General features: G+C 39.9%; 2 protein-coding genes and 3 non-coding genes across 6 annotated transcripts in view; 1 reads left to right on the forward strand and 4 right to left on the reverse strand.

The window, feature by feature from the left end:
• The window catches only part of LOC136239571 (uncharacterized), a 29008-nt gene extending 24438 nt beyond the window's left edge, over positions 1 to 4570 (reverse strand). For both annotated transcript variants that reach the window (XR_010693519.1, XM_066030323.1), the window contains exon 1: positions 4165 to 4570. The gene's annotated coding sequence lies outside the window, so the exon portion shown is untranslated. The remainder of the gene's footprint in view (positions 1 to 4164) is intronic.
• Positions 458 to 530, reverse strand: Trnaa-ugc (transfer RNA alanine (anticodon UGC)). The gene has a single exon. It is a non-coding gene; the product is annotated as a tRNA-Ala (tRNA).
• Trnaa-agc (transfer RNA alanine (anticodon AGC)) lies at positions 1182 to 1254 on the reverse strand. Its single transcript has one exon. It is a non-coding gene; the product is annotated as a tRNA-Ala (tRNA).
• On the reverse strand, positions 2400 to 2472 carry Trnaa-agc (transfer RNA alanine (anticodon AGC)). Its single transcript has one exon. It is a non-coding gene; the product is annotated as a tRNA-Ala (tRNA).
• A 26-nt stretch (positions 4571 to 4596) lies between the features above and the next one.
• Positions 4597 to 9274, forward strand: LOC136239573 (actin-binding protein WASF2-like). The gene is made up of 5 exons (XM_066030326.1): positions 4597 to 4912; positions 5004 to 5260; positions 5983 to 6526; positions 7793 to 7977; positions 9029 to 9274. The coding sequence occupies exons 1-5, from the start codon at positions 4645 to 4647 to the stop codon at positions 9176 to 9178; spliced, it is 1404 nt and encodes a 467-aa protein (XP_065886398.1). The 5' UTR covers positions 4597 to 4644; the 3' UTR covers positions 9179 to 9274.
• Positions 9275 to 9994: the final 720 nt, after the last annotated feature.

Genomic DNA, 9994 nt, shown 5'->3' on the forward strand with positions numbered 1-9994 from the left:
CAAGAACCAAGTACAGAAACACACAAAGTGGGGCTCCATCATCCATACCAAGTCTGTTTCTCCACATGGTGCAAGACCCACACCAGTAGACTAGTGGACCTAACAGCAGCAAGGCAAAGACAAGACCACTCAAACTGTGTGGTCTCTGACACTTGATGGCTAAATAAGCAGACAAATGTTTCTTACGGTGTAGCAACCGACATCACAAAGGTATTAAAAGACCCTTGGCGATCTTACTATGCTCTCCTGTACAAACACTTCTTAGTATCCAGGACTGACTCAATGGAGCATTGGCAATAAGATGGAGTGTCAGTGCCAATGAAAGAAACACCAAACAACACTTATACCTGGGGCTGGAAAACACCTGGATTGCCCTGTAGACCTTGTCAGCACAAGAAATAAGAAAAGAATTAAGACAGGCAAAAAAAAAAAAAGACAAGAAAAAGAAAAGAAAATATGGTGAATCTGGGTATCGATCCCAGTACCTCCTGCATGCAAAGCAGGCGCTCTACCATCTGAGCTAATTCCCCACATGTTACAATTGGGCACTACAAACAGATTTGATTCTAGAACACATGCAAATGTACGTAGTATTAAGCAATGTGATGAGTTTTGAAATCACAAGTACACTTTTAAAGTTGCAAAGCAAAAACAAAATTTTCAAGGAAAATTATCTATAGCGTGTGATGGCTTCCCTATATTCGTAACAGAAATTGTCTGTATTTTCTGTAGTGACTGGATTGACTGCCAAGACACTTCTTGTAATGTTGAACATAGCTGAAAACGAAGGATAATGGCTACTTCACTTTTTCAGTAATTGATAGTTGGGGTGTGCATCAGACAAAAACATTAGTATGGTATGATCATAGTCATAAAAGGTAGTGAAACAAGGGATGTTACCTACACCTGAAGCTTTATTGTACATTCATTCATGAGAAGATTAAATGTCCACTAGCACAGGTGTAGGTGACCTCCTTTGTTTAACTACTGTACCTATTATGACTATGATCCCTAAAATTCCTATACTTGTTCTCAGTATAGTTACTGTACAAACCATTTCCTGCACTTACTATACACTGTTATAGAACAGATGTACACTGTATCTCACTGACAAATGTACATACATATTCAAAAACAATGCAACTACATGAAGAAAAAAAAGACAACAGAGAGAAAAAAAATGGAGAATCTGGGTATCGATCCCAGTACCTCCTGCATGCTAAGCAGGCACTCTACCATTTGAGCTAATTCCCCACACACTACAACATCACTATAAACAGATCTAATACTGGAACATGCAGATAAAATTATATCCTTTTTCAACCCTCACATCTATGATAAGTTTAAAATAAGAGCCTACAAGAACCTACAGATTAAGTGCAGAAGCACACAAAGTGGGGCTCCATCATCCACACCAAGTCTGCTTCTCCACACCCCACACCAGTAGACCAGTGGACAAGACCACTCAAACTGTGTGATCTCTGACAGTTGATGGCCAAACAAGCAGACAGACGTTTCTTATGGTGTAATATCTGAGACCCTCGGCAATCTTTAACTGTCCTCCTGTATAAACATACTTCATAGTTTCCAGGAAGAAGAGCGCTAGCAAGATGGAGAGTCAGTATCAACGACCCAAACATCAAACAACGCTTCTACAGCCCTGAACTCCTGGATCAGCATCAATACCGTATATCGACAAAAGCAAAATTTGATGAATTCACAATAATCATCTTTGACAAATTAAAATTTGACAAAAAGCAAGAAATCACAGACCTAAACACTGACTTTTGGGGTGCTTATTGATGTTTGAAGAATTGAAATTTTGCAAATGTAACTGATTCGTCACAATTTTATTTTGTCAAAATTTCCTGTTGTATGGTAGCTTCTCTTATATCAGGTTCCTGTGCACACAAAGTGGGACTCCCAAGTCTGCTTCTCCACATGGTGCAAGCCTCACACCAGTGGACCTAACAGCAGCAAAGCAAAGACAAGACCACCCAAACTGTGTGGTTTCTGACACTTGTCCCAACAAGCAGACAAACGTTTCTTATGGTGTAGCAACAAGGAGATTAAAGGACCCTTGGCAACCTTCTCTCCTATACAAACACACATCTTAGATTCCAGGACTGACCAGGAGAGCACCAGCAGTAAGATGGAGTGTCAGTGTCAAATGACACACGCATCAAACGTTTCCACCTGGGGCTGCCAAGCACCCCACATCCTAGGGACAGCCCTGAAGGCCTGGATCAGTACAATGAGCTTTTCTTATAACAGGTTCCTTAATGACCCTATACCTCTGTAGCCAATTGCAAGTGCATACAAGCGAAAAAAGGAAAGGGGAAAAAAAGAAAAAGACAGACAGACAAGAAAGGAGAAAAAAAAAGATAAAAAGATAAAATTGGAGAATCTGGGTATCGATCCCAGTACCTCCTGCATGCTAAGCAGGCGTTCTACCATCTGAGCTAATTCCCCACACATTATAGTAATGGACTATAAACAGATTTGATACTGGAACACATGCAACTGTAGATGTGATGAGTTTTTAAATCACAAGTGAACTAAAGTTGCAAAGCAAAACCAGCAAAATTATCTACCTAAAGTTTAATACGTAGCGTGACGCCCAACAGTCAGGCAGGAAAAACAATCTAGATGTAACTATGCATAAATTTTAGTGTGATCTACAGTATATAATATGGTATATTGGTTTAAAGATTTTTTTGCTAATGGTAACATTAAGCATTCGTTAACCTAGGTGGGAGAGTATAAAGTTACTGATCTTGAATCATCTTGTTCTGTGGTTGAAATGTGCTGCATTGAAAAATACCAAACTAGAGCACCATAATGCCAGGTAGTAATGGGATGACGAGATGGCTACCAAACAGGTCAATAACAGATAGGCAAGTATCAAGAGGTGACAAATAGAATTCCAAGCTACAAGTTTAAGAGCAACAATAAAGTTGTGCGAGGCAGTAGCTGAGCCCAGCGATGTGCAATGTATAGGGGAGAAACAATGGATGCTAGCAGGTACAGTATTTCTATCACCACAACAATAGCATAGAAGAGCAGGTACCATGATAAACGCAAGGTACAAAACAACAATTTAAAAATGGTTTTAACTAATGTTTTAAACACATACATTGCAAACATTCACCCTATAGCACTTGATTGTTCTATTAGACTATTTAGTATCTCTTCTGTGGAGTGCCAAATATTTCATTCTGTTTTTTACCATGGTTTTAATCCTGAGAGAGTGTAAAGAAGATTTAACCAACAAAACTTACAAGAATTTCAGTTTTTGCAATTCACAATCGCAATCATAATCGCAATTTCTCCACAATGAAACACTGTGGTCATAACAACTTATTTCAGAACTCACAAAAATCTGACAACAAAGATGGATACACACATGTCCTGAAGCAACAGCACACATTGTAACCTGATCCAACATTCTGTCATCTTATATAAGAAATTTCAAAGAACTCTTACATGCTACAACTGGCATACCATAACATGAAGGTTCTTTAGCTAGCCAGCTACGATATGGATTATTTAGTTAGGAGAGTTATTCTTTTTTCTGTGTATCAGTAGGATAAAGACTTGTGCTACTCACACACGAGAGCAAAGGGAGTACTAACAATATTCCTAGCTCATCTTGTCTCAAACTTTTATAAATATTAGTTAGAAACCCACAGAAAAGACTGAAGCCATTCTTGACATTGAAGCTCTGTTAAAATCCCAGACCAGGTGGTGACTTTATAGATGGTATTCGTTTGATGTCACACTAAATATTTTTGGTGTTATCTTTGTGAATGTGTGAGGAAAGGAGTGAGTTGCGGGGGCTGAAGGGAGGTGTGGTTGATTTGTTATTTAATATAGCTTCACAGCTGGAAGAAACATGGCCAACTGCTCGCTGTTTGTACTAGATCAGAGTTAACCCAGTAATCTTTTAATTATTCCTGCTCTTGAATTGGCTATTAATATAAGTAACTCACTCAGCATAGCTGTTGAATGCAGATAAAAAAGACTTGATCTCAATGAAAGTTACAATACAACGCAGTGTATAAAGAGCCACACATGTACAGATCCCCCAGAATTTGACCAACTTATACTTACATGACCTATTGCACATCACAAAGGCAGCTCTCTTTCAAATTTTATATGTACCTTTCAGTCAGAGTTACACCTGTATCTCCAGTATTATCTGTAACAGTTGCACCTTCTCCAGTAGAACTACTATCTTGTTTCAGAGTCCCATCAACTGTCCCCTTAGCTTCACTTTCCGGCGGCTTATCATTAGATGGTTGGGTTTTGTGAGAGAGAAATGCATCTGAAGGCAAATCTCCACCACTCGCTTTATTAGACATACTCTCTCCTCTACCAATAGGATAAATGACTCTCCGTGTTCCCTGGTTTAATGGCGGGCCTCTACTCCTTCGCGCAGCGCGCCTCCCTCTACCACGCTGCCTTAAGGAGTTTAATTCAACATCAGTAAACCCACCCCAGTGCTCCATATCCATAGCATATCTATCGAAAGAGAAGTTTCTTTATTGACATGGTTTCGATTGTGGTATTTATTGCAATTCTAAATAAACTGCACCGTATAATTTTCGTGTTTACAAATAGAGACATACTGAGAAGGTGATCATGCCGCTTGTGAAGAGGGCTGTGCAGCCGGTGTTTATCAGCAGGGCGCCTCTGGATGGCTCCATTACAAATGAGCTCGAGGGAGTTAGTTTGAACACGTTCGCTGGCATTATTCGCCAACTGAGCGATCTGTCGATGCACGCTGAGAATTTGTTCGGCGAACTGTTCAACGAAGCAAACATCATCAATCAGCGTGCCAACTCGCTAAAAACTAAGATCAAAGACTTGGGAGCGAAAGTGGTTAGACTTGATCCAGTCATTGAGCGAGGTAAACACTTGTTTATTAGTTTGTTACTAAAAATAGACTAAGATAGCATAAGTTTGGATTTTTTTCACGCTGTGCCCTTTTCGTTATGCAGTTAGCGTGGAGGACATTGTCAATGCTAATCACTACAAGAGCTCCCAGGAGAGTTCTCAGCAAATCTTGCATCGTTCCACGTTGCCCACAGCTGTGAGTAACATCTACAATTCATGTTTTGAGCCACCGCATTTGAATGAGTTTACTAAGTATCGAGATGATGGAAGGGAGGGGTTGAAGTTCTACACCGACTCGGATTACTTTGTCCGCCTGTGGGTTGAGGAGATTACAAAACAAACAGAGAAGAGAAAACGAAAGGTTTGTTGATATGATTGTGTACATCTTTACATGGCTTCATACACTACAATGCTCATATGGACACTTTGCATACACGCTTGCACACACACACACACACGCGCGCGCGCGTGTGTACACTACGTGTTTAGATACACGCTGCACAAACTCACTCTTAACAGTAACAAGGTTTCAAAACACAGTTAATGCTCTACTTATCATGCTACCCATCAATACTTGTAATGTTTGATAAGTATCACCTCTGGTATTGTGTGGCTTATCATAACAGCTAAATCCATCTGAAACTATTACCATATTTGGTGGTGCTTGTGTTACAGCTACCTTATAAAGAGGTAACTAGCCATTGGAAACATTTCTATTCAACGATTTGGTGTGTTAAGTGGCTGTTTATCTCACCTTCTCAGCACATACTCCCTAACTACTACATGTGAATATGACACATGTTACTTGGGTACATAGAGAGATACATTTATGTGGAATTTCGATGAGACCGTATGAAGATGAGTCAGATGTGTACTTTTTAAACTTTACGCGCTGACTATTTGCTCTGTACTGTATGCTGTTTAGTGGGCTTATTATACTGTCTGATTTCTTCAAGAATGAGTTATTAGTTGCAAAAATGAGTTCTCCTTTAGGTGTAAAGTTTGTTTGCATTGTTGTTAGCATAGCTTAACTATCTGGTGCATGATAATTACTGGTGATGTGATTATTGCTATTTCTTGTAGGAGAAGAGAAAGAATCGAGGGAGGAAGAGTACCAAGCCGGAGAAGAAGATCCAGAGAGCGGAACGGAAGAAATATGATTCTCGTGGAAAGGAATTTCAAGAGCATCAACAGCCCCAATCGGCAGCTCCTATAGAGATTCAGCAGTACTCAGCTCCACCCACTGCACATCATCCATCACCAAGTCCCCAACATAGTAGTATTGGAGAGTCTCGTCCTACAGGACCGGCTCCTGTTCCGGATACACAGCCAGCTCTGCCCCACCCAGCAGCTCCTCCCCCTCCGCCACCACCTCCAGCCCCTGGGGGATTCCCCAACACTGGTGCTCCTCCACAACAAAATGTTGCTGTACCACCACCCCCGCCACCACCCACAGGATATACTGCTCCTCCTACTTCGACTGCACCGCTGTCTTCAATGATTCCTAATGGACCTTCCCATCCTGGCGGATTTCCTCCCATAGCTATGCCTGGAATGGCAGCTCCGCCCCCTCCTCCTGCACCACCTGCTCCACCCCCAGGAGTACCAATGCCATCCATGGCACCAGGTATGTGTGTGTACTGTGTAATATATGTAATATGCACTCCTTGGGACTAAGTGGACACTTGAGGACACCTACATAAAGTTAAGGTCCCAAAGTATCCATTGGTACATATAATTACCTGGAAAATCGGGACACCTTGAAAACTAGGAGTTGACACTATTGGTTGATTAATGGTATTCAGAAAAATATTTTGGTATAAATATGTGACTATTTCAGCAAAAACCCGATTTTTTCACACGAAACCTCTGATTTAAAGAAAGAAAAATTATCTGCAGTGTCCAAGGAATGTATCACCAAAGTTTCAGCCTTCTTTGGGGAGTAGTTTTGGAATTATAACCGACAATAGGAAGAACAAGATAATCGATTTGTACAGTGACTATACTGAAAATAAACTACAAGCGCTTACATTCGCAGTCATAACTTCCATTTACATAGTTGCAATTTGGCTTAAAATGTTCACCATGGATTAGCAAATCAACCAAGGTATGGTGTTAGCCCTGTAGTCACTTACGCATTTGGGTATGAAGGTGAAGAAATGATGATGATCATGTTTACCACATTGTAAACAAACGCACGTGATATGCATACTGTTGGGGCTACAGAAATGAACAAAGATTTTTTAACTCTCCATGAGCAGGCAAATAAGATGGTGTATAGTTTTAATCGATTTGAGTCTTCCTTCTCCGAGTAATGGTCCAACGTATTTTTTCTTTGTAGCATGCATAATTTTACAGTTTAAAAAAATGTTTTTACAATGCGCATGCTTGTGTGAATAAGTCGGGTTTTTGCTGAGACGGTCACATATGTTACACTCAAAGAAGATTGTTTACACTTGCTATTATATCTCTTCTAAGTGGCAAATAATCACAACTTGACTACAAAAATAACATTGGATGTATCCTAAAACTAAATGAGCCATCATAAAGGACTATAAGCACAAACCAGTGCCCTGCACAGATTTACAAGCAATGTTACATGTGCAAACCTCAAACTTGCTTGGCTTTATGCCTCCAACTGAAGGATTGTTTGACGAAATTAGTACTTTGAAATCAGTATTTTAGAAAACACTACTAATACCTGTCCAACCTAGTTGCAAGGTTCCCATTATTACACTGTAACTTGTTAATGTGGACATTTGATAACTCAGACACTTAGTAAAAGGTCCCAAAGTTAGGACTACTTTGATAATCAGGTCACTGGTTGGTCCCATGGTATGCAGTTGTGTATATGGTATTATCTAACCATTCACATAAAACATTGTTTATTTAGCCCCACCTCCACCTCCAAGTGCTCCACAACCACCACCTCCCCCAGGGCCACCGCCTCCTCCAGGTGTGTTAGCTCCAGCTCCTCCTCCTCCTCCAGCTGCACCAGCTCCAGCAGCCAAAACACCATCACCTGATCCTCGTAGTGACCTCTTGTCTGCCATCAGGCTGGGAAAACAACTGAGAAAGGTCAGTGTCATGTAGACTTGAAATATGATGATATATTAAGGTGATGCTCAAGTAGATAATGGACTTATTACAAACCTTAATGTATGGTCAGATTAGCTATGTGGGCGTGGCTTGTTCAGCATAGTCATGACGGTGCGGGTAATGCTTGTTGGGGTGTTTTATGTGTAGAGAATACATTGTAACAATCCCTCAGTGCAAGCTCTTTTAGAAACTCATAGAACACTGGCAAACATGCCTCTCTGAAGTCTACTTGATTATGTAACTTGTACAATTGTACCACTACCCCTGCTGAGCAGGTGTTTCCACAATGGTACCACTACACCTGCTGAGCAGGTTTTTCCACAATGGCTGGTCATATTTGGACAAATTTGAAGCTAGTCATGAATGGGTTGAGGTTTGTTGTGGTTCCAATATATTGTCATCAATACTGGCACAACAGAGAATGCACATGGCAGTAGTTCTACTGCTATAACACCTAACACAGCATGATTTCACTAGTTACCAAAAGGGGGAGGATTATCACTTTGCTTTTGTTTATAAAACTTGCTTAATTAATCAAAGCAATATTCTGAAACAGTCTTACAACACAGTGTCGAAGATGAAATAGTCTTCTTTACACAACAGGAACATAGGTCGATATGCTTCCTTGTTGTTAGTGATATATAAAGAATTCCCCTGGAGATGCAGCATTTAAAAAACTTATTTACAGTAGTGGGCAAATGCCTGACAGCTGCTTGGCCACCACCTTAAAATAAAAAATGGTACAGTAGACCCTCATTTATCTGAAATTAGAAATGACTGTTCTATTAGAACATTTGGGTAATAGGCATATGTTCTATTAGAGTATACAGGTGAATGCTCTATTACAACTTTTTCAACAGAGCTTTGCATATAAATGTATGGGTGAACAATTCACCCTTTTATCATTGCCTGAGAACAAAGGGATTTGGATAGCTGAGGGTTCAAAGAAAGTACATGGCTAAACATCTCAGTTATTAAGCAAAATACTAGTAGTGAATAATTATATAAATCACTGTTTCTTCCACACTAGGTTGATCGTACCAATGTGGAGACAAAGAAAGCTGAGTCTTCAGTTGGTGGCTTTGATGTGGCATCCATCTTGGCTCGTCGTATTGCTGTGGAGATGAGTGACTCGGAAAGTGACGATGATGATTCAGATGATGATGATGATTGGGATTAACTTGTTGTGTGTTTTGTACTGGATTGTCTCTGTTACACTATTTCATTGTGACACAACATTTTGTATGGGTATTTTAGATTGATTATATAAATGTTATGTATCTTGTTCCTACACTACATGCATGTGCTGAGAAAAGTCTATTGGTTGTATGTGCATACCAACAGATGTTTGTGTACTTCACGGACTATAGGTAAATGAGGCCTGTAGATTGGGAATCTGCAGCTGAAACTCACCTGTTAAGTGAGACATAAATTTGCTTTCCACCAGATTCCTGTAAACACAGACAAATGTGAGTTAAACTATAATATGAACTCTTGCTATAATGAAAATCATAGTAGCATCTTGTACTACAACATGATTGCAATGAACATCTACAAAATCTGACTGTTTAGTCACTGTTAGGTACGTACAGATGCTCTTAAGTTTCAAGTTGGCTAGTTAAGACTGATGACCTCACAGTAGAGCAAACTGTCTCTTATCCTTTATTCATTGTCAAATTCATGTTCAGTGGTTCACTTTTTATCATTTCCAGTCTGAGTATTAATCATGTCCTCCAATGGTTCACTACTATAGTTTATCTATTTGGACTATTCTATTGAGTGGCTTTGCTAAACAAGTAAAAAGATACTTCATATCATCAGTATAATGTGGAGGTACAGCAAGATACCCTTCCTCGGTCTTATCTTCATGAATTTCTGCCGACAAAAGTTTGTAAATGTGAAGATATAGTTGAGCTGGATCACTGTTACATTTCATGGAAAGGGGACCACCAGGAAACATTTCATGTGCTGATTCCAACAGAATTTTTTCATAATA

The sequence above is a fragment of the Dysidea avara genome, chromosome 11 (genome assembly GCF_963678975.1).
Source record: "Dysidea avara chromosome 11, odDysAvar1.4, whole genome shotgun sequence".
Classification (NCBI taxonomy): domain Eukaryota; kingdom Metazoa; phylum Porifera; class Demospongiae; order Dictyoceratida; family Dysideidae; genus Dysidea; species Dysidea avara.

Coding starts and splice junctions, on each gene's coding strand:
- LOC136239573 (XM_066030326.1), top strand. CDS start 4,645: ATGCCGCTTGTGAAGAGGGCTGTGCAGCCGGTGTTTATCAGCAGGGCG. Junction 5,261..5,982: donor CAGAGAAGAGAAAACGAAAG/GTTTGTTGATAT, acceptor TATTTCTTGTAG/GAGAAGAGAAAGAATCGAGG. Junction 6,527..7,792: donor AATGCCATCCATGGCACCAG/GTATGTGTGTGT, acceptor TTGTTTATTTAG/CCCCACCTCCACCTCCAAGT.